At 39.3% G+C, this 24,591-nt stretch overlaps 1 protein-coding gene across 1 annotated transcript in view; it reads right to left on the bottom strand.

Annotated features, from left to right (window-relative positions):
- LOC140235683 (histone-lysine N-methyltransferase SETDB1-like) overlaps window positions 1–24,591 on the bottom strand; it is a 42,497-nt gene that overhangs the window by 5,004 nt on the left and 12,902 nt on the right. The window contains exons 10-24 of the mRNA XM_072315703.1: window positions 23,087–23,219; window positions 20,084–20,189; window positions 18,621–18,827; window positions 17,373–17,456; window positions 14,058–14,242; window positions 13,489–13,516; window positions 11,268–11,425; window positions 10,309–10,440; window positions 8,474–8,592; window positions 7,277–7,381; window positions 6,600–6,742; window positions 5,652–5,751; window positions 4,735–4,857; window positions 2,150–2,221; window positions 1,093–1,343 (exon numbers count right to left, since the gene is read on the bottom strand). Coding sequence (XP_072171804.1) covers window positions 1,093–1,343; window positions 2,150–2,221; window positions 4,735–4,857; window positions 5,652–5,751; window positions 6,600–6,742; window positions 7,277–7,381; window positions 8,474–8,592; window positions 10,309–10,440; window positions 11,268–11,425; window positions 13,489–13,516; window positions 14,058–14,242; window positions 17,373–17,456; window positions 18,621–18,827; window positions 20,084–20,189; window positions 23,087–23,219 — 1,946 coding nt within the window. The remainder of the gene's footprint in view (window positions 1–1,092; window positions 1,344–2,149; window positions 2,222–4,734; window positions 4,858–5,651; window positions 5,752–6,599; window positions 6,743–7,276; window positions 7,382–8,473; window positions 8,593–10,308; window positions 10,441–11,267; window positions 11,426–13,488; window positions 13,517–14,057; window positions 14,243–17,372; window positions 17,457–18,620; window positions 18,828–20,083; window positions 20,190–23,086; window positions 23,220–24,591) is intronic.

Raw genomic sequence — 24,591 nt, 5'->3', positions numbered from 1 at the left:
ACATGTAGAAATGTCCATTGCTGCGCAATGTGATTGCATCCCCCGGCACTAGAGAGGGCACAAAAGCCATCCACCAACAATATGACCTTTGACCCTATAAAAGACGGAAAAATGGGGGCAGTATATATCCAAAATCTATAGGCTTGTAGATTATATCATGGTAGACCTTCATACCAAATTTGAAGAAAATCCGTCAAGAAATGTAGCCTATTAAGCGCACACAAACCATCCACAAACAATATGACCTTTCACCCTACAAAAGACGGAACACTGGGGGCAGCAGATCCAAATCTATAGGCTCGTCGACTATATCATGGTAGGCCTTCATAACAAATTTGAACAAAATCCGTCAAGAAATGTAGCCTATACAACGCACACAAACCATCCACCAACATGACCTTTGACCCTATAATAGACGGAACACTGGTGGTAACACATCCAAAATCTATAGACTTGTAGATTACATCATGATAAACCTCCATAATCAAATTTGAACAAAATCCGTTGTTAAATGTGACCTCTAGTGTGCACACAATCTATGCACAAAAATATGGCATTTTACCCTATAAAAAGACGGAACATTGGGGGCAGCATCACCCAAAGTTATAGGTGTGGAGATATTACCAAATATGAACCTCAATACAAAATTTCAAAGAAATCTGTCAAGGTCTGTGGCCACTAGAGTGCACACAAGAATGTGAAGCAGTGGCGGCAGAGGCCGCAGCAGCGGCGTAACGCTGCTGAATTCAAAGTATCCTGCGGCATACATGCTGGGGAATACAGTTATCACAATAATTCAGAAAAAAGCACATTGCAGATTTTTTAGTATTTGCGTCGCAATGGTGATCATGATAATTAGTGGGATTTTTGTGTCCACACGGGCAAAAATCTTGAGATTTTGACTGCGATACAAATCTTAAGATTTATATCCCGTTAATTTGCCTATATATGTGTGAGCCCTACTTATGTCACTTCCACTCGTCCGTAGTTTAGCAAATAAATTTGTCACTAGGGGAAAACACAATAAAAATTAACAGCAATAACAACAACAAATAGCAACAACAAAATACAAACAAAAAAAGTTCCACTAACTTTCTTTCTCCGCCATCCTGAGTCTGGCCTCTTGCTGGGCCTGCTTGCGCTGCCGGATAGCTGCCACCTTCTTTGGATCCAAGTAGTCCTTGGTGGGGCTGGGGTTGTACCCGTACTTGAGGATGGCGACCTCGGACTTCTCGGCGCTCCCGCGCGCGTCTCCACCTGCCGCCGTCGCCAGCGGCTTCTTGCTGGCACTGAGGGGCAGTTCGGGAGCCTTCTTGGTGTCGCTGCTGGCAGATGAAACTGACCTGTTCAGATCAGAGCGTACGAGTTCCAGCTTTAGACCACACAGTGGTGACAAATACTTGACAAATGGCATTGAATTCAAAAACAAAAAACAACAACAACAAAACTTGGCTAAGCATAGAAAACTGTAGTCTAGTGTTCACAAACACACACTCACAAAAATGTAGAACTTGTCGTTACAACACAAATTCAAGTCTACAAAGGGTATTTCTACAGGAAATACTTTCACTAAAAAGAGGGACTCCATCTGTATAATTGAAATATCAATCATTCTGGATTGTGACTATCGGATGATGAAAATAATGACTGAAAAACATTTGAATGAAAGAAATAACAGTATCATAAGCATGCCAAGGGAATGATGTGAACAGGTTAGTATGTGCTGTTAAAATCACAGCAAAAATAGGCTTTGAGAGTGGTTCTCAATTAAAAGCATTTGTATTAGACCTGGAACTCTTAGAGACTTTCTGCAGGCTTGGAATGAAAATACCAGTGGTAAACTTTAATATCAAGATCCCTTGAAAAGAGAATGAGGATTTAGACATTTCACAAACATTACTGGCAGCAAATAGATTGTGTCTATAGATTTATAATGCTAGAATTTTTCTACAAACATCGGATTATTTCTCCTTGCTGCAACATAAGAGCAGGTTTTTATTCTTTTGTCCTCAATTTGCCAAAAGCAATTCACTTTTCTCGGTCAAGTGAAATCATGGGAAGAAATTTGGGAGGGCTTTTCTAACAACAGGTGCTACTTTGCGTGGAATGAGGGATTGACCGGACGGGTAAAAATCAATCATTCACTGACCACTGGTTCTGCTCAGTGTTCTCGGACTGTCTGCGCAAGACGAGACGCGTCCCACCACCGGCTGATGATTCCCTTTAAAGATAGAGACAAGACCATCACTTCATTAAAGAAAAGATTACCCCAGTGAAAAGAGAGCTCTGCAATTGACTAGAAAAAAAAAAATTAAGAAGAAGAAAAAAATCCAAAAGTTATATTTGTTGCTGTCATGAGGTACCTCTCCCTTGACCTCATTTCCATTGCCAAACCACTCTAAGATTGTCTCAATCTAAACCATGTTCAACCCTAAAAAGACTGGGGGGGGGGGGGTTGGGGCCTCCCCCTCAACATTTTCTCCGATAAATCTGTAACGTAAAAATCTGGCACTGCAACATTTAATGACTTTTTTCTTTTAAGTCTTGCGCAACTTTTGAGACCAAATTTGCGACGCCTGGGTATGCGGTTCTGAAGTTACGCAATATTTTGTAAGTGCATAGGATGTCAGATCCGAAATTGCTCAAAAACGTGATTTCATGTACAAATCCAGTGCAAATTCTGTTTCTATCCAAAATTCATGAATATATCATTATTTTTAGTTTTACAGATCAAAATCAATTAATTTCATGTTGTTTATGATCGGAATAGTGTCACCGATGAATTCCATCGAAAAAAACAACAACAATTCAAAACAAAAAGTCAAAAACAATGAAATACATAAGAAATTTTAAAAACAATAAAATACATACGAAAAATTTTGATACTGCCTTTTTTCTAATGTACATTCAATAAGAGTCGTACAAAGAGTACCTAGACCAAAAATGAGCAGTTTTGGACCTTTAGTTACAGATTTACAGCCAATTTTTTTTTTAATTTCATGCATATATTAGCATAATTAATTTATTGAAAATAAATTTGAATAATTCTGAAATAATTATCTATTCAGATTAGTAGATTACCTTGTGGGTGACGCGCATGCCAACTTTCCTTGCGATCATGCGGTCAACGGATGTTTCCATCCCTGACTCATATTTTAGAACTATTTTGAAGCACTAATGCTCGGTTTTTATTTCATCTGCAAATGGTAAGTTAAGCCTTTAAAGGTGCATAGTCCCGATAGTGCAGAGGGCCCTGTTGATGATACTGCCGATCACCGTTAGCATTGATACGAAGATTGCCGAAGTTGAGCTGTCATCAAGAGTAAAGCGCGTAGGCGTTGCTAAGTAACGTTGTCTTCGTTGTCTTCTCTGCGCATCACGCAGTCTGTAGTAATGCCAGGGTGTGTGCATATGTGCTTCTTATTATGACATCACAGAAGTTTGCTAAAGCTGTCATCCCCCTCAGCCGAATCATGAGCCGAACTGACTACAGTGGATCGGACTTCTTCGGACTCAGGGAAGTGGGCCACAGCGAAAGCGCTAAAGAGGAGTCGATAGCGTAGGTCTCTATAGGAAACTTGCGCCGTGCGCCCGCGTACGCATTTGACTAAAACACCGGGACCATGCACCTTTACCTCTGACCCCAACCTGAATGCAACGTGTTCACACACACACTTCTCCATCCATTGCTCTACTTCACTATCATGAATTTAACCACTCACAAAAATTGTCAAGAAGTCCTGATTCTGCAAAACTTAGACTTGCTATAAAATATATGCCATTTACAATGTCTGACTTTTGGTCTAAACGCTATTAATTCATACCAACTGGATTAAAGAAAGGTTTACTTGATACAATCCCTGCATGCCCTTAGCCAAACGTGGCCAGGGAAATTCGTCAGCATTCAAGCAATTCCCTCAGAACGCTTCACTGTGATGAGACTAGAACAGCTCACTCAGGTGGAACACTGCTACAGTCCCTCACGAAATCCATTTTATTCAAAAGGGATTAGTGAGATTATCTCTACCCTAATCCTATGTAACCCTATATTTTAGACTAATCCTATCTGCATTGGAATCTGAAATCGCCCTGCAACTAAACCAGCAATAATAAATGAAAAAAAAAAATAATAACAGAAGAATATCAAAGGAAAAGACCCAATAAGGCAGCATAAACATTGCCATAAAGTACGGTATTTGCTGTAGTAGCAGTAACATCCCATCTTCACAGAACAAGAAGACACTATAATTAAGAACAGCCATTGGCTGAAGTGAGTGACCCGTGGTGAAATAAAATCAACTCAAACTCAAACTCAATCTGCACCACTATTGAAATCGTGGACTGAATCATAAAGCAATCACGGTGATCACATCAGATCTCATCACATCTTGAGGTCGGTCATGTAGTCGTGCTGCTCGTAGACAATTTTGGAACCGTCCAAAACTTTTTTACGATCAATGCCATTGCCATGGCTGACTTAAAAAAAAATGATAACATCCGATAAGATCTCATCCGATCATCATGATTATTCCATGATTCAGACTGTAACTTAAATTGTGGTGCAAATGTTGATACAAATAAACACAACTCACACAATCAGCCACTAATGGCCCAATCTTGGCTGATTGCCGGATTGCACAACAGTGAAAACAAGCCATAATCACAACAAAAAAAAGGACAAGAAATGCAAAGCATCACCGAAGATTTGTGAGGGCAAGAGAGAGGCTGACTCACCCTTGGTTTGAGGAGCTCCTGGAGTCGCTACACGACCAAATCGGTCCCACGTAGTCGGCCGACCCGTCGCTGGACATCCCCGACTGGGTGGTCTGGAAGTCCCCGTCTGACGAACTCTGAGTTCTGTCAGATGAGTAACAGAGGTCAAAGGTTAAAATCATCCACAATGATACTCTTTCTTTAGTTCTTTTCATTCACCTGCTGAGCAACACATTAATCATTCCCTTACCCCCCCCCCCAAAAAAAAAAGAATGTTCACAGAAACATGTTTTTAATTTCAGCATCAACTGGTGTCATTTTATTGAACAAGTTAATAGGGATGATTCATGATGAATATAAGTAAAGAGTTCTCTACTAAAGCGCATCCAGTTGATGTATTTACCAGTGACAGTTTCAACGACGCGCTGTGCAATTTTAGCATACTAACCTGACCTTTGACCGTTGATCTCATGACCCCAATATTACCAAGAGAATCACTGTCAGGCAATACATGTATATCGTGTCATGATGATATCTTGAGCCATGATAAGATATGGAGAAAAGGTGACATTTTAGAATTTTCACTCGGCCTTTGACCCTCGACCCTATGACCTAAAACTTTCCCTAGATAAAATAATTTTAATTTTATCTAGTAACACACGATAATAAGAATCATGAAAAGACCTATGACCTTTGACCTTGAGTGCATGCACCCACAAGTTGATAGGTATATCCTCTTCCACTCGCACATACACATGCTAAGTTTTGTTTGAATTCCTAAAATGGTTCCTCAGTCCTCAGTTTTCTGTCCACAAAATCAATAACAGACGGAAAGACAACCCCAAAACATAACGCATCTAGCGACACTTCATCGCTAAAGCATAACAAAGGCACAATCAGGGCTAAGAAAATTTGTAACTTGAACGATCTCGACTTACTGATCATTTTGGGAATCATCGTCGGAGTTCTTGTCAGAAAAGTCCTCTTCGATGGGGTCAACATCGCTTTCGTATCCCTCTTTCAACTTTTCCACCACCTCTGCAGATAAGAGAACATCGAAACAAATGTCATTTCAATAAAAGCCCAATGTATGATTGTGTGAAATCTCTGTCTCTCAGAATCACATGTGAGGAAAAAAAAAAATGTCACATATTCATATTAGTAAAACAGGCTAAGACACAACTAACTTTACTTTTGTTTTATTTTAATTTTATAACCAATTTTGCAAGAGCCAAGATTAAAAAAATAAAATGTACGCAAAAGTTCATGTCTACACTATACGCATTGACTGTCAGTGGCAATTCACGAAAATTTCATGCTATGAAAAAGGCCATCAGCTCCAATTCGCAAAAATTTCATGCCACAAATATTTCTTGCTTTAAAAAAAAACAGTATCTAGCCATAATGAGCATTCTTGTTTCAGAAACAGAATGAGCAATCCATGGAAAAAAAAAATATATACATAAGAAATTCAAAAAACAATAAAATACTTAAGAATTTTTTTTTCTATTGGCACAATTTTTTTCTCTTACATTTGCTATGGACACTAAAAAAAAATATTTACACAAAAAATGTGCCTGTTTTGAGCTTTATTTAGTGATTTAAACCAAATTGTCCAATTTCATGCATCATTATGCATAAATTAGTGTAATTTAGAATACATGATAATTAAAAAAAAAAATGAACTTCATGGTACTTTAGATTACATCACAGGCAATGTCTGTGCCAATTTTCGTAGTGTGGCAATTTTCGGCCAATGGCCGAAATCTGGAGGCCCCCCCCCCCCCCCGCATCTATCATCTACCTTAATATCCCAGCCTAATTAGGGTTAACCCTAGGGGCTTTATGCCATCTCAGGAGCAACGGGGTTAGTTAGGGGTCCTCACCGATGTAGTCCAGCTCTGCGAAGTACTCGTCCCCGTGTTCCTTGCCCTTCTTGTTGGCCTCCTCCTCGTCCCAAATCTGCCCGGCGTAGGTGCAGACGAACATCCCCTTGGGGATGTCGTCGAGGCAACGGATGCCCCACCCCCTGCAAAGGGAAGACGGTATCCAAAACAAGTTAGCCGCTATTTCAATACGCTACCATATCATCTTGGAGTGTTTTGAGAGTTAACTCCATGCAACACACAAACAAAATCTGCAGAGAAAGGCCCTACATCAGTGCACTTAAATAAAGTAGTATAAAGCGACTTCTAAATGCAACTGTTATTTATTATCATCAGTGAGACACAAGTTACGTACACCTTGAACAAACTTGTAGACTGCAAGGATGATGAGATCCGAGTTTAAAGCCGAGTTACTATTTAATTGAGTGACTTCAAATATGTAATAGCGTTAGATGGGGAAAGTCTGGCAGTCCTTTTGATTTGGTAACTGCAAAACACAGTGGGTCACTTTGAGGCAAACGTTATAAAGAAAATCACCAATGAAAAACTAGTATTGACTCTGATCCAAACTGTAACTGAAAGTGAGTGAGCAGGTTGATGATCCCGAAACAGGAAACCATGGTGATGCCACGCCCACAGTGAAGGGCATGGCTGCACATCATCCCCTATGCACCCACCTATTGATAGTCTTGAAGACTTGCAGCCGGAGGGACAGGCCGTTCTGCACCACCCGATTCAGGCAATTCTTGGAGCACTTACAACGGTCATTGCACTCGTAGATTCTGAGGGGGTCAAGGTGATAGAAATACAGACAGCTAATTACTTCGGATGAAAAATAAAGGTGTGGTACAAACAGCTCATTACCTAGTTGACTTTGAGAGAGCTTACTAGTATGCTGGCTTACGGTGATGCCAACGAAAAAGCACTAGAACACTTGACAATACATCATTTCTTTGCAATGGACAGTCTGATTTTCCTCAAACTATTCTTGAGTGGTTCTGCATATATGCTGAATCCATGTGTATGTTAGGGAAAACTTTCCCTTAAAGTCAGACTTCAGGGCACCGTTTCATCAAAGTTGTCAGCCCTGACAAGTTGTCAGTCTCTGACAATCACCATAGTAACAGTCAGTGACCAGAGCATCTCAGCCAATCAAAACCAAGGATTTTACTGAAATTGACAGTGACAGACAACTTATCAGCGCTGACTTAATTGATGTAACACCCCCCAGGCAGCTTTATTCCCACTTACAGATTACTAAGAAAAGGGAAGTAGAGAAATGATGCTGCACCAAGATGCTCTTGGGATATTACCAGCTATACATCACAACTAATGACTCCTCCATTCTGATTGGTTCAAATTAGGGGAACAAATTAGACTATGCCTTCAGCCTTCAGCCCCATAGTACTAAAATAGCCCCATAGTAGTAAACCGCCCTCTTTGGTAGATACATACCCTGTATTGTAAACACTTGGCTTCCATGGCACAAGAGCTGACCCTTGTCAATGTCCAATGCGATCACAATGTACACATTTATAGCAGTGCGAATCGGTGAACTGGCTAGCACTATCGACCATGCAAAGCGGCTTCATTCAATTTTATTCTGTATACAAAACAGATATGGATTGCTTTTGTTCTGCGCTTTCATGATGTCATTGCCACATAAAGCTTCATTGAGATTTTTTTTTCTGTATATAAAACAGATATGGACTGCTTTTGTTCTGGACTTTGGTGATATCAATGCCATGTAAAGCTCATTCAAGTTTTATTCTGTACATAAAAAAGATATGGACTGCTTTTGTTCTGGGCTTTTGTGACATCATAACCTAATAAAGCTGTTCATATCAGTATACTACTAGTATTATGTCTCTAACCCAGTCTGCAGCTGCTCGTAGAGGAGTCGGTTCTTGTAGCCAGCGTCCGGTCGTGTCGTCCCCTCCGGGTTGGCCGCGGTCGCCTCGATGGTCAGCTTCCGACAGGCACAATCGTTGGTCTGCGAAGACAAAAGTGTTTACGTAACAAACTAGTGCAGGTCATTTGCATTGCATAACATGAGATGCTTTACAACAAATCTATAGTCTCGCTACGAGTGTGCCATGCTCTCGTAGAAGACGAAGAATGGTCATGTAACATAATGGAAGATTGACTGCTTCTTTGCATGTATGTGCGTGTGTGAGAGAGAAACTGTTCATAATCATCAGGATGCTTTTCTTGGAGCTCCCATCATACAGTGGGAATTCTCTCCTATAATACCTCCTACTGTACTTGGCAATACCTCCAATTCTTAAAGAGGAAATCCGATCCAAATACAAGTTAGTCTGATACAAAAAGAGTAAAAGCGTTCAACCGTAGATATTTGACGTAAATTGAATTCAAGATAAGGAAGTTATAAAACTTTGAAGATTTGGTAATTTCTGCAAAACAGTTCTTGTACAGTTTGTGGATATGAATACGCAAATGAGTGAGCTAACAATGTCATAACCTCACAATTTTTGATTGATTGTGTACAAAATAATAACGAAAATTCAATGTTTCTGTCATTGAAGTCTGAAAGATGATGTTTTTCCTGGGTGAATAACTTCAGAATAGTGAGCAGTTAGATTTGCATACCAGAATTTGAACCTCAGACATAATTGCGTCAGAATTGAAAACTGGAAATTTCATAATTTTATGTACAAACAATATGGTAAGCTGTAAGGGGATGACAGACTGACTTCATCATTAGCATATTCATATTGTCTGTTCAAGACCCGTTTCCTGAAAAATTAGGGAAACTTCAAAATGTCATAACTTCCCTATTTTCCACCCGCTTTCAATCAAAATTTTACTGTTGAACTTGAAATATTTCACTCTTTTTTAATCAGACTAACTTATATGTGGACTGGATTTCCCCTTTGTCAAGATCTTACACAGCCAAGTACATTTGTATGTGTGTATGTAGTACATCAGACAAGCTGTTTTACAGCCTTTCAGATAAAACGGATCTACCCACTGGGAATAACAAGTGCATTACTGAAGTGGTAATCCCATTCCATTGTCATTCCCCATAGCCCAAATTCACAAAGTAGTTTAGATCGAATCCACAGTTTAAATCTAGTCAATGGACTAAAACAACACAAAGCCGGTGAGGTGTAAACTTCACATACATGTGTGTATCAGTATATTGTATGTTTATTAGTGTATAGTCTGTTGGTGTATGGTATCTGTAATGCAAATCTATGCAGACAAACTTTGCATAATCCATAGACTAAATCTAAAGTACTTTAACTTTGTGAATTTGGGCCAATGGGTAACAATGTACCACATTTGGAAGCACGGTTGGGAATATGATACTGTACAGCAAGATATTTTCATGGCATGAAATGCTCACGAACTGGAGCTGCCGGCCTTTTTCGTGGCATGATATATTCACGAATTGGAGCTGACTGCCTTATTCACGGCATAAAGTTTCGCAAATTGCCACTGGTATTTGATGCATATAGTGTAGACAAGAACTTTTGCGTGCATTCCAAATTTCAAATCTTAGCTCTCGTGAAAATTGCAAAACTGAAATACAGGTCAAAATTTCTGGATTTGCGGCAATCTACACCATAAGCCCTTTTTAACGGTAATAATGAAAACATCAAGACCTACATGTAACACTGGAATGATTAAGTCAATGTATTATTTTTCTTTTTCTTTCCAGCCATGCAGACAGAGAGATACTCACAGCGCAGTCGTCGACGCAGTCACAGCCAACTAAGAAGTTGATGTCGGTGTTGATCTTCGACCCCCGCACAGCCTGCCTCTCCGTCATGTATTTCAGAGGGGGCGGTACGCTTGTGTCACATTCGTTCACACACTGAGAAGTAAGTAGGAAGACATACATGTATATGGTAACTAGTTGAAGCGGTTACAGTTATTTTAAAGGTCCTGTTTACCTTTGGGAACAGTGATTTTAATATATATCAAGATACAACATTTAATACTTATGTATAAGTCTGTTGTACCACAAAACATCCTATCAAACAGAATTTTCATGATAAGGCCTAAAATATAAGGAGATATCAATATTTTTCTCTATAAACGATAACTGTAGACGGTTTAATCTGGAAACATTTTTATGTATTGTTCACATTTTGTATATTTAACAATACTTATTAAACATCGATTTTACCGATGCAAATTTTTACAGTGGTTGTTTCTTTCCCTTACTCACAATTTAGAACTATTTTAAAGCACTAATGCTGGCTTTTTGTCCCATCTGGAAGTGGTAAAGTATGCCTTTAACAATCAAGATCATCATCAGCATAATTACTATCAATATAATCAACATTAAACAAACTTCACTCTAGTTGATTCTGGCACACACAATTGTCAGCAAATGTTGAAGTAAGACAAAGTCTTAAATATTTATGATTCGTTACCTTTGGGTCCCTCAACACAACGCTTGGAACTTGTGGATTAACCAATTACAATCATGGGTATGACGATGTCCCAATACTGTATATCCAGCAATATTCAGTAAATGTAGTGCAGAGTAAGAACTTTCATGTGAATTTTAATTTTGCGAATCTTGGCTCTCACGAAATCAAAATGTATGCAAAAATTTCTGGTTTTACAGTGTATTTCATACATAACACATCGGACTCCTGCGTAGGCGAACAGGTTTATTCGATTTCTATCTACCGAAATGGGAACAGGCTCCACTCCGTTGGACAAATCTTCCATCTGCATGTAGTAGAAGCGGTAGTTGAGCCGCGAGCGACGTATGTTGGTGCTGATGTGCACGAACTGGTCAAATGAGAATCGATCCACCGACAGGACGTCTGTCTTCGTCTCGCGCACTGCAAAGTGAAAAGATCAATCGGAATAATTATCGCAATACGGCAGTTTGGAGTTACATTCTCCTCATAAGCAGATATAGGCCGTCGAAAAAATGATATGACACACAGTTGTAATGAGCAATGTCAAGGGACAGTGCCTGAGTGGTTTCGTTACGTTGCAGTGAAAGAACATTAAACATTCAAGAGAGCTTGTTAGTAAAAAGACAGTTAGACTACTTAACCCTAACTTACCTGGGGGGGCATAATTATGTCCCCCCCCCCCCCCCTCGACGAATTCTGTGACCATTCCGCCGTGCAAAATTTTTTGACCGCGCCGCTCGCTGACTTTTTACTTTCAAGTCTCACACAACTTTTGAGACCAACTTTGTCGCTCCCGGGCATACTGTTCAGAAGCCACGCCCCTTCAAAAAATTTTCGTCAAACCAAAAATTGCTCAAAAACGTGAGTTTGTGTACAAAGTAAATACAAATTGTGTTTTTTCATTTAAATAATATAAAGAATCATATTTTAAATTTTAATGGCTGAAATAAATTTATTTTAGTATAATCATGCTTCTAAAGATGTGTATGACAAATTCTGCTGAAAAAACAACAAAAACAAAAGTTCGAAAAAGCAAAGAAATACATAAAAAATAATAAAACAATAAAAAACATAAGAAATTGATTTTGATACTGAACTTTTTTTTACGCACAAATGTTCGGAATGTCACTAGGAACATTTACACCAAAAATCAGCATTCCATAAGCTTTTATAAGCCAATTACAGACGAAAATGAGGTTTTCGCATATATTTGCATAATTGATTACTTTAAAAACAGAAAATGCAAATTTTTTGAAAATTTAACTCAACAGTCTTACAAGTAGATTACATCTGGCTTTATGTTCATGCAAAACTTTGCGGCGATTGCGCGATCAACTGCTGAGATCTGAAGGGGGGGGGGGGGCCATAATGCCCCCCCCCCCCCCCCCCCCTCCCCCGCAGGAATTCAAGCTTGCTAAATAGCCCAGGTAAGTTAGGGTTAAGTGTGTGTGTGTGTGGGGGGGGATATCTGGCTGTACAACTATTTTCTTTCCAAGGTTTGATACTTGGGGACCAACCACTAATTGCAAACTAATCTAGCATTGAGGTTTTAATCTTTTATTGCCATTCATGATTAATGACATATATACAATGTACAACGTGTACCTCTAAATGCTTCGCGTATATATCAAATTTGGCACACAAGACAAATTCCTTTTTGTGAATAGACAAATACAACCTTGCACATTAAAATACACGATAGAAAAATATCATAAATCAATCAAAATTAATATAAAAAACATTCGAGGCATGCTTGGAAGAACAAAATAAATCATACGGGCCATCACTCATTTTCATCAGGCACGACAGTATACTGTAAAACTACATCAAAGGGTCCAATCATATCCATTTCTTTGAACTTTAATTTGATGAGCAATAGAACATGACACAAACCAACTACTGTAAAACACAATATACTTGCAGCATGAAATTTTCGCAAAGTGGAGCCAACAGTCTTTTATGTGACATTAAATTTTCGAGAGTTGCCTCTAAACATGCAATGCATATAGTGTAGACAAGAACTTTCGCATGCAGTTTTGGTTGAGACCTAATTTCAAGTTTCTAACATTTTTTGGTGAGATAATGAGAAACCTTTCATGAAATATGACAGAGCATGTAATTGTATGAGGAATTCAATGTTTATTTGATGAAAATTGGTTTTGAAATGACTGAGATATCCAAAAAAGAGTGATTCTAATAAAGAGTGGGACCCACACTTTATTACGATTGCTTTGTTTTACTTTGTTTTTGGATGTTTCAGTCATTCCAAACTTGATTTTCATCAAATAAACTTTGAATTCCTCTTAAAAATGGTATGCTCTGTACTATATCACAAGTGTTTGCTTGGTATCTCGCAAAAAGTTAAAAGCCCAATTCTCATCTCCTCCGATACTGTACCATCCCTTTAATTTCGCGAATCTTGCCTCTAGCAAAATCAAAACGCATGCGAACATTCCTCCTCTTACAGTATGCGTTATACTCACAGTATTGCAAGATATCTTCGTAGGAGCACTGAAAAACAGAACACATGAGAGAGAAAAACAATCTGTCAAATGGTCACGCACTTTGTAACAATGATCTTCTATTAAAACAATAGTAAGAATCATGGTTTCTTTGTGTATATACAAAAAAAATAATGACAATAACAATAATGATACAATACTAATACTACTACTATTACTACTACTAATAATAATAAATATTATAATAATACTGTAAAACATGATATTTTTGCCTTATGAAATTTTCATGAATTTCCTCTAACATTCAATGCAAATGCATACGTAGTGTAGACAAGAACATTTGCATGTATTTTAATTTCGCGAATCTTGCCTCTCGTGAAAGTAAAATGCATGCGATGATTCCTTGTTTTACAGTAATTAAAATTATAATGATTTTAAACAATTATAATAATATAATCAGAATAATGATTATAATTATTAGTAGACCTATCATTATTATAATAATAAAATTGAAGTATTCATCCATCTTTCAGAGAACTGCCTAGGGGTCACCAAACAAGATTTATCAGTCGAGGACTATGCAAACTTACCAGGCTCTTTCCGCAGGGACCTCGATAGACGACGTAACGTCGGTTGATGTGCCCCCGCTGCTTGTAGTTCTCCCGCACAAATCCAAAGGTCATGGGCCAGTGCAGCGGGTTCACGTTTTTCGTGGCTTCCTTGATGTTGCTAGGCAACGTCCGGCTGGTGCATGTTGGGTTGCATACGTGTGGCACTAGACGAGGGTTTGAAACATGACAGCATTAGGCATGCAGTACTCTCATGGGAAAGAGGAGAGTATGGGGTTGAGGCACAGAACAGTTGACCGACCCTGTATGAGATCAAGCTGTTAGCAGTAGCTTGTCGGTTTATTGCCACAAGACATTTTTATGTATCTGAATGCTCTTTTATACAACGTCCAAGCAGATCCTTGTAATTTGATTGGAGGATTGTTGGTGAAGTGATATTCAATGAGAACTCCATTCAACGCGCCGTGCAATTTTGGTTCTATTTTTGCGTGCGTGCAACTTGGTTCGATTTTTTCGTTCTATTCCACGGTTCGAGAAAATGTACGGTACTGCATGTACTGTGTGTGTTGCATATCGAGGATCGCATGCAGCTAGCGCAGTGTACGTGTGCGGTACATGCATGCGTGTATGTAGGCCTACGTACTAGTACGTAGTGCTAGTGTACGTGTATGAGCGCTAGCTGTGACCTGTATCTACACTGATTGCACAAGCCAGAAAGAGAATCGCAGTGGATCCACATGTAAGTATGGCTATATTTTTCATACATATATAGACTTCTAGGCCTACTTAGACCTACCCAACAATCCTCCAACCAAATAAAGATCTACTTGGACGTTGTATAAAACAAATAGTGTATGGTCTTTACTCGTGCAATGGATCAAGATTTCGCACTTGGTGAAAGATGATGCGCACTATTCAACTCGGTTTCGCCTCGTTGAATAGAGCGCCTCTATCTTTCACCTCGTGCGAAATCTCGTACCACTGCACTCGTGACCATTCACTATTTGTATAATATTGAAACGTATCAATATACGTCGTATATCAAAACGATGATTTGAGCATCGTTTCAAATCATTAATATCCTATATCCATACGACGTATATTTGTGTTTGAACGCTCTCATATCCATACATCTTATTAGTAGGTGGGGCTTATTCGCAGAGCGCGCCAAGCTCATGTATACGCGGTTTGCGGTGCTGACAGATTGATTGTGACGTAATAATGATCTGGCGCGAACTAGCGAACTACCGGATGAATCTAAGGCAGAGTATAAACACTATGCGCAAAGCCTGCGTAAATTACGTACTGCGCATGGAAGAGAATCACGTCTACTCAAGAAATATATCGCTTGTGAGCTAGGTCTGAATGCTCTGATATGATTATCATATAACAGGGTGACACTGTGTCTGAACACTTTCATATCAAAATGTCGTATATCTATACGTCATATGAATATACGATGACTCTGTGTGTTTGAAAGCGCCCTTGGTCTAATGCCCACCTTGGCTACTTATCGTTTTGTGTAATGACCAGGGGGGCATTTCATGAAGCATTTTGTCCGACAAAGTTGTCGGACTAATTTGCTCTCAGCCAATCAGATGTAAGGATTTCAGTAGCTTCTAGTTAGTCAAAAAGATATCCGACCAAAACGCTTCATGAAATGCTCACCAGATGGTCTAATTGCAGTTTTGTCTCCTTGGATTTTTTCCCACTTTGTCTAAAAAAACTGTGAGTTCAAGACGAAGCGGGCATAGCCCACCTGGAAGTAGACCAACTGGTAATGACTCTAAGTGGCAATTGGACTAAATGGTCATAAGACAAACTGGTTGAAGACAAAGCAGGATTAGACCATGTTGGTTGAGACTGAATGGCTATTAGACAAAGTGGGAGTAGACCTAGAGATGGATCACCAACTTGCCATGATACTCTATCAGTATTTTGACTCAATTGTTTAAAAGTTGACTGCATAGTACAGTGCACTCCTGTCACAACGAACACGGTAACGAGTAAAACTTCTGGTCCCAGAATTATCGCCATTAAAGTCTATGTTACAAAATTTGCTTATAACGAACACCGTGACGGTTATAGCGAAATTTTCGTTATAACGAAGTCTTTTCCGAGCGCCACTGACAAAGAAAAACAAAAGAAATGTGCTCCGTTATAACGAACTGAGGATCGCTTTTGAAAATACGTAGCGGAACAAGCATTTATAGCGTCTCTGCATCGGCGAACGCGTCACATCACTGTGTGTTCGCTTGGTGTGTCACGCAGTTTCCGAGGGGAACTTGCGTTTTTGTAATACAATAATCTGGAATTGAATAACCATTAATTTGTTTTATCATTCACATAGCTTTCCAGTGTATGACGAGTATTCAACAAACAGAATATCATATATGCTTGGCTTCCTTGTTTTCGTTATATAGTGTGTTTGTTGGTTATAACGAAATTTCGTTATAACGAAAGAAAACTGCCGGTCCCGAGCATTTCGTTATAACGGGAGTGCACTGCAGTCATCTTCACATAATGGGGTACTAGTTTAACATGTTGAGGATGGACTGATTCTGCTACAACAGGCATTTCCCATAGACACTTGCCCCAGTATACTCGGGTCTCATCCTCAACTGGTTAATGTGGTTTGCTTCTATATTTTGTTGTAGTTACACATGTTCATGCTATGAAAGCCAACAAATTTTACAGGTCTGGTATGGGGTAGTCTGGCTAACTGCATACAACCTGCTCTCACTGACTGTGCGCAATAAAGCAGCGAGTACTGTGAAGATTGGAGTAAATCAAAGGTCGAGATATTTACTAGCATTGAATATACTGGTTTGCATTCTCGGTGCCCTTTCAATCTGTGCACACACTTTCTCCCCCACCCCTTCAATCTTTACTGATTGTGCAGATGTACAGTCAACCTTATCTACATCCAATCCAAACAAACCAGAGAAAATTCTTTGAAACACAAGTACAAATCAAGTCCAGGTCGTATTTCTGTTCAGCTTGCTTAATAGCCAAATGTTTGACTTGAGCAAGGGCAACATAAGCGAGGTTGACTGCATATAAACAAATAAACCACACACACACACAAAGAAATGAAACATGCAAACATGCAAACATGATTATTTGCATTCTGCTTCCGCACATGAGTATATAGAACAAGAAAGGAATCTGTTTAGGTATACGCCATCACCCAAAGATAACTTTAGTGGATTCGAATAAAGAATGTCCATGCCATAAGACATGGAAATCATGTTTTAACTTTAAAGGAGACAAAATAGATAGCGGAAGAAAAGTCAACAAGAGAGATATCCACTGTAACAATAGGGACAGACTTACTGTACTTCACTCGCTCCACTTTTTTGCCCCACTCTAGGGCGGAGTCCATTCGAGGTTCAAAAGTTTTGTCTTCTTCGTAACGGTCTGTGTCCAGTAGCATGAGAAAAAACAAAAGCACGACTTTTGTTACATCACATACAGCTTGTACATGTATGCGTCAAAGTCATCAGCACAAGTCAACACATTGAAATACTGTGTCTGAAAAATATCCACTCCTTTCACACAGGAACAACAGAGCTTTTTGGTTTTAAATCAGCACAAATTTAACTTGTGTAGTTTCATTCATGGATAATTAATGAATGCATTAAGTCCAAAAACCTTTATCTATTGGAATATCACAAAGTAATGAGACAGCTCTAGTTTTGTCAACCATTGGACATGGAATTAATGTGTGAAACAAAAAATTTTGATAAATTTTAAAAGAGCTGGCACATTCTATGATAGAATGATAAATAATAGCATTATTTTATTGCATATGAGATCATCTCTACACTAATTATACTTGAAGTACCTGGTAGTACAAATATTTGAATGCTTCAGAAAACATGAACCCTCTTTAATAGATATGGGCAAAGTTTTATTAGAGATTTCATTGGGAAATTATATGTGTGAAATGCATGGCTGGAATAAATTGATCCGTTTATTTCGTCTCTCTGTACTTTGGCTTAGCTGTACCCATCCTTACCTACAAAGGTTGCAGAATTTACTCCTTCGATGTTCAATCTCCTGTGATACACTATACAAACATCTAAGCAAAACATGTTGTGGTGTTCTTACATGAAGTAAAGCAAATTTTGCCAATTTACTGACATGAGCCAAATTTAATGGGACTGAACAGCACTACAGTATTGGTTTAGGTGAGAATTCAGGTTTATAACATTTTTTGGTGATATAATGAGAAACCTCTTATGAAATATGAAAGAGCGTGTAATTTCAAGAAGGATTCAACATTTATTTAAGAAAAATTGGCCTTGAAATGGCTGAGATATCCAAAACAAGTGATCCTGATAAAATTGACAGAGCACAACTTTTATTGGGATCTTTTTGTTCTCCATTGTTTTTAGATATCTCAGTCACTCCAAAACCGATTTTCATCACATAGACTTTTGATTCCCCTTAGAATTGTATGCTCTTTAACATTTCACAAAATGGTTTCTAACGATCTCGCAAAACGTTACAAGCTGAATCCTCACCTCAACCAGCACTGTACAGTCTCTTTAAAAATTCACCTCAAATGAATCCACCCACCTTTCCGGCGTTCTCTGTGTCGATTCTTCTTCTTTTTCTTCCTCTTCTTCAGCTCGCCATCGCTGTCGTCGCTGAGGTCGTCGCGCCGGCTGCGCTCAGCCGTGGACTTCTTGGCACACTGCTTGAGGAGGTTGGAGTAGAGGTAGCTGGAGGAACCTGCATTCAGCTGCCCCAGCATAGCCGGCCTGGGCTGGGGGATCTGTTGCTCTGGATCAGAGAGGGATGAGGGTCGGGGAACAAAGTGACGACTACAGTATGTCCCAAAAAAAAAACTACAATCAGATTTTCGCACTGCTAACACCCAATATGATTGAAGGGGAAGGCTAGTAACTGATCAGTGGGAATCAGTGGAAATGCTGGGAGATGATTGTTCCAATCCTTATGGGATTCATTGAAGAGTTCATTGTATATCTATTGTTGTGTGAAAATGATTTGCTTCAGAATGGTCTCATATTCAAGTAATGTGCAGTTCTGTTTAATGCCTCCAGGTTAGCGTCCCTGGTCAGTGACGGAGCATTAATCTGCACATTACTTGAATATGAGACCGTTCTGAAGCAAATCATTTTCACACAACAATAGATATACAATGAACTCTTGAATGAATCCCATAAGGATTGGAACAGTCATCTCCCAGCATTTCCACTGATTCCCACTGATCAGTTACTAGCCTTCCCCTTCAAGCTGTCTAAACGCTACTTCAGGGTCTTAAAATATAACATCTTCGCTCTAATTTGCAGAAAACACCATTCAATTTGGTTAAGCGGTAACAGAGAAATGTGGATTGTTGTAGAGCATGTCATGAGTCTGATTCTTCCTAGTTTAGCACTTGGATGCTCTTGGAACTGCATATTAATGTGTGAACACAATAGACAGAACTTGGAGGGAAGAGATTCCTGACATGCTCTTCAAAATTCCTCATTTCTCTTTGACTATTGAAGCAAACTGAATGGGGTTTTCTGTAAGATGTGGGCAATGAGTTATAGTTTCATACCCTGAAATTGGATTAATTCACTATTTTTAAAGTTATCGTTGCAGAGGTTACCGTTGTAATTTTTTGGGGGACAAACAGTACTATGCATCAAACTACCAAAATTTAGAAATTATTGACTGCTGTACAACCTCATCGAAGAAATCATGACACTAGATTGGTTGACAACAGAGAATTTTTTACTATTAACACTCTTTACTATGTCAGCTAACACTTTATCATGTTATGTTTTTTTTTTTTTTTGGTGTTTGTTTTTTAGGCAGATACAGTCTTTTCATTAGGTCTTGTTTTAAATATAGAAAAATTGCACAGTGTCATACTCCAAATGCTGCTAAAGATTTCAGCATAGACATTAAACTTGCTAGATAAACTTGTTAGATAACATGCAGGAAGACAGATAGAGAGAGAGATATGTAGAGATTGTGAAAACAGCAACAACAAGAGAGGAAGTAACACAAATTTGTAAGCATCATACCTGGCAAGATGTGATCTGAATGGACCTTAGTGATCTCCACGTAAGGCTTGTTCTGACGTAGCTGCTCCGTCGTCGGCCCCGAGCCAACCGACAGAGCTAGGCTCTTCTATTGAGTAGGCAGGAATCAAGAGAGCAGGAAAAAAATAATGAGAACATCTTAACCAGTTCTGCACATGAAACTGGTGGCCTGCGTCTTAAGTCTATGGGCATTTCAGAATTCAGTATGGAACGAGTTAACTATGATACTGATTCAGTTGGTGGCTGCGTCCACGTTCACATGCCAACCCTGTATCTCTACAGCAAAGCCCTTCATTTACTGTAAAGCGAGATATTTTTACGGCGTGAAATTTTCACAAATGGAGCCGATGGCCTCTTTTGCGGAATGAAACTTTTGTGAACTGAATGACTGGCAGGATATGTTTGCATATATACTGTATGTGACCCGCTACAACAAAAAGGTCCTAAAGTCGCGCACGGTCGAAGCCGTGAAAATCGAGTTTGAAGTCAGAGCATTAAAATTGGTCAAAACTTACGATTTTCTGATTTTGATATATTATTGGAGTCTAATATGTCTTCTATCATCTGTCGAAATTTTGAAGCAAAATGATCAAAGGAAAGATTAAAAAATAGCATTTTTCTGAGCCATGTTTTTTGGCGTTTCAACGAAGCAGAAACTGGTTCGAAAATTTGGATTGAGCGCCACAGATAGGTTCCGCCCCTAACAACGACCAGAGTGATCTCATTGGTCAGCTTGCTGCTTGCCGAAGCGTGAAGCTCGCACACTGCCCAGTCGACTGGTGCGTGCGGGCGGGGTGCGCTATGCTCAGCCGCTTCTCACATCCTGGTCACTGATTGGTTGGTGAGGAGACCGCCGACGCTGATGTGCTTGAATGAACTCTTCGGGGGTTGCTAGGGCTTACCTTCTATTGTCCTGAGGTGAAAACTGACTTACGTGTCCCTTGATCGCGATTGCATCGTAAGGAAGACTTTTAGGGCGCTTTTCTCGAAACAGTGATTTTCCAGACGTCTCGACATGCTCTCTCTTAAACATCGATATCTCCGCAGGCGATTATTTTTTATAAAATGTGTTATGTATCAATTTAAAGCAGAAAGATTAGAGAATTATATCATGCAATTTTCAAATAATCGACCTCGCCCGACTTTAGGATCATTTTGTTGTAGCGGGTCACATATTGTGACATGCTCTATTCATGAAATGAAATATCATGTAACAATATCAACACCAACCATACAAATACATGTAATTACACTTAAAATAACTACATCAAAGAAAAGGAAGTAATGGTGATTATACTACAATAGGAGCTCAAGCAATAATAAAAAACTAGAAATGTCGCTTTGGCGACTGGTATGCCTCCGCCATAATGCATGATTTTCCCAATAGGTCTAGATAGTACATGTGGACACTGTGTGATTACATTTTCACAAAATTGGTAAAATATTGGAATGACAAGTTTGTCACAAATGTGTTGAATGTTCACCTTCCTTGACGTAGGTTTAATTGGATGAATAGGAGAGCATGTATCTAGGGATTTAAGGACTTTAACTTGACTTTGACCCATTCCTACATTTAGGCATTGAGTAATTTTCAAGGTACAGGTGTGGAGAAAAAGTGCAATTTCTGAATTGAATAGTAAATTGTTACCATTTTCATCTGGCCCTTGACCCTAAAATTCATAAGATAATTACTTTCAGGTAGAACATGCATAATATGTACTAAGTTTCAAGGTAACTTGAGCCACTTCCGAGATATGGAGGAAAAAGTTAGTTCAGCACTTTCACTTGATCTTTGACCTTTTGACCTTTGGACCTTTGAGGCAAAAAGAGAAAAAAAAAAACTTTCCAGAGAATTTCTATTAGGTTACACACGCATACACCAAGTGTAAAAAAATAACCCTGCTGGCATTGCATAAATATGAGGGTAATAGTAACATTTTGAAGTCTTGCACTTGACCTTTGACCCCTGACCTTTGACCCCATGACCCCTACATTCTCTAGATAATCACTTCCAGTCAGTACATGTATATACTATGTTCCATGAAGATACTTTGAACAATTTTCCAAGGTACGGAGAAAAAAGAAGAAGTTTTAATACTTTTACTTGACCTTTTGACCTTTGACCTTTGACCTCATGACCCAAACTGTCACCAGAGAATCTTAATTGGGTAATACATGTATACACTAAGTTTCAAGAAAATCTCTTCAGGCATTCAATAGATATGGTGGAAAGAGTGAAATTTTATGTATTTGACCCTGACCTTTTGACCTTTGACCTTTGACCTCATGACCCAAACTTTCACCAGAGAATCTTAATTAGGTAAAACATGTATACACTAAGTTTCAAAAAAATATCTTCAGGCATTCAATAGATATGGTGGAAATAGTAAAATTTTATGTATTTGACCTTGACCTTTTGACCTTTGACCTTGAGCATGTGCACCCAAAAGTTGATAGGCACAACTTCACCCCCTAATACACATACATGCCAAGTTTCATTAGGATACCTCAACAGGTTTCAATAGTTACCTTGTCCACAAAATTCATTACGGACGGACGGAAGGACGGACGGACGGAAGAACGGACGGACGGACGGACGGACGGACGGACAACCCGAAAACATAATGCCTCCGGCACCACTTCGTGGCGGAGGCATAATAATGCCTCCGGCACCACTTCGTGGCGGAGGCATAAAAATGAAGTGAGTGATTATGAATATGATACCACAAACAACAATACATTTATAACATGCATAAATCTGTACAGAGATACCAAAGAAAATATAATCCCACATTAATTGATCAACATTGGTGAGTTTTCAACGTTAATTCAAAACTTGGCAACTCCTGTTCAATAGATTTTCTCTCTTCTTTCCTGCGATAATCTTTGTATTTGGTCTCCTTCAAAAAGTTTTTCTGCACTGGAGACCAATTCCTCATGCCTATATGGGGCGCAATCTGAGGACCAGAGGGGGAGCTCGCCTACCTGTAATTCGTGGAGCGGTTTCAGCCTGGTCGACCCGCGGTATATCCACTCTGTCTCTGCCGTGCGAGACTCTGCGGCCTCAAACAGCATGTTCGCCAGGCTCCCTTGAACTTCAAGGACTCGTGCATTCCACCTTTAGCAAATCGTTTCAATGCATAAATATAATACTTTTATGTAATTTCACAAATTCTGCCAAAATCTGGAGATTCCACATAATAATGTTAATCTATCATTGAAATCTTCAAAATTCCCTTAATCCAATCAAATGCCATACACAAAACTTAACAACCAATCACTTTCACTCATCATAGAATCTTGGAACTTCCACGCCAAATCACAGGACAAATCTAACAAGAGTTGCAAAGAAAGCTGCAAATCATGGTAGCAGCAAGCACACAAATATACTGGACCCATGTTACATAGCTTTTGCAATCTCAGATGTCACAAACCAAAACAGGAGCAGTTAGATTGGTGTAGGTTAAGTGAGAAATTTGTTGAAGTTCACTGATCTTGACCAGACTGTCCAAAGACTGAAATATTACCTCAGTACGAAGGAAATATCTTAAATCCTTTAAAGGTGCATGGTCCCGGTAATTTAGTCAAATGCGTACGCAGGCGCACGGCGCAAGTTTCCTATAGAGACCTAATGCTATCGACTCCTCTTGGCGCTTACGCTGTGGCTCACTTACCGGAGTCCGAAGAAGTCCGATCCACTGTAGTCCAGTGGACCGATCACAGTTCGGCTCATGATTTGGCTGAGGGGGATGACAGCTTTATCAAACTTCTTTTGTGATGTCATAATAAGAAACACACATGCACGCACCCTGGCATTACTACAGACTGCGCGATGCGCAGAGAAGACAACGAAGGCAACGTTACTTAGCAACACCTACGCGCTTTACTCTTGATGACAGCTCAACTTCGGCAATCTTCGTATCAATGCTAACGGTGATCGGCAGTATCATCAACAGCGCCCTCTACACTACCGGGACTGTACACCTTTAAACCCAATAACAATATCATTGGACTTTATACAAGATGCAACATGAGACCACTGGTAGCCCCTTGACATTCCTAGCTAGGGTTGGTGGTGGAATATTATTCTACCCCCCCCCCCCCCACCTGCAGTGAAATACGACCCTGACCTTTCACTATTAATATAAACATTACCCTGACCTATGACCTTGATCTTTCTCCACTAATATTGACTTCTTCAGTTTAAATTACCTCCACCAAAGGAGGAGGTTATTTTTCATGTTAATACTGTTTGTTTGTTTGTCCGTGTGCAAAATAACTCAAAAAGTAGTGAATGGATTTGGATGAAACTTGCAGCGAAAGGTTGAGAACGACACAAGAAACACATGATTAAGTTTTGGTAGTGATACAGGAATCTTTGTGGATTTTATGAAGGATTTTCAATATTTTGGCAGTTAGGGTCAATGAACTTGGGACTTCAGGCTGCACAGTTTTAAGATTTTCGTACGCGCACTAAAGTGCATGCTCTA

Source organism: Diadema setosum, chromosome 12, assembly GCF_964275005.1.
Source record: "Diadema setosum chromosome 12, eeDiaSeto1, whole genome shotgun sequence".
Taxonomy (NCBI): domain Eukaryota; kingdom Metazoa; phylum Echinodermata; class Echinoidea; order Diadematoida; family Diadematidae; genus Diadema; species Diadema setosum.
Note: the sequence above shows the minus strand (reverse complement) of the source record. Positions and strands in the feature narration are given on the sequence as shown.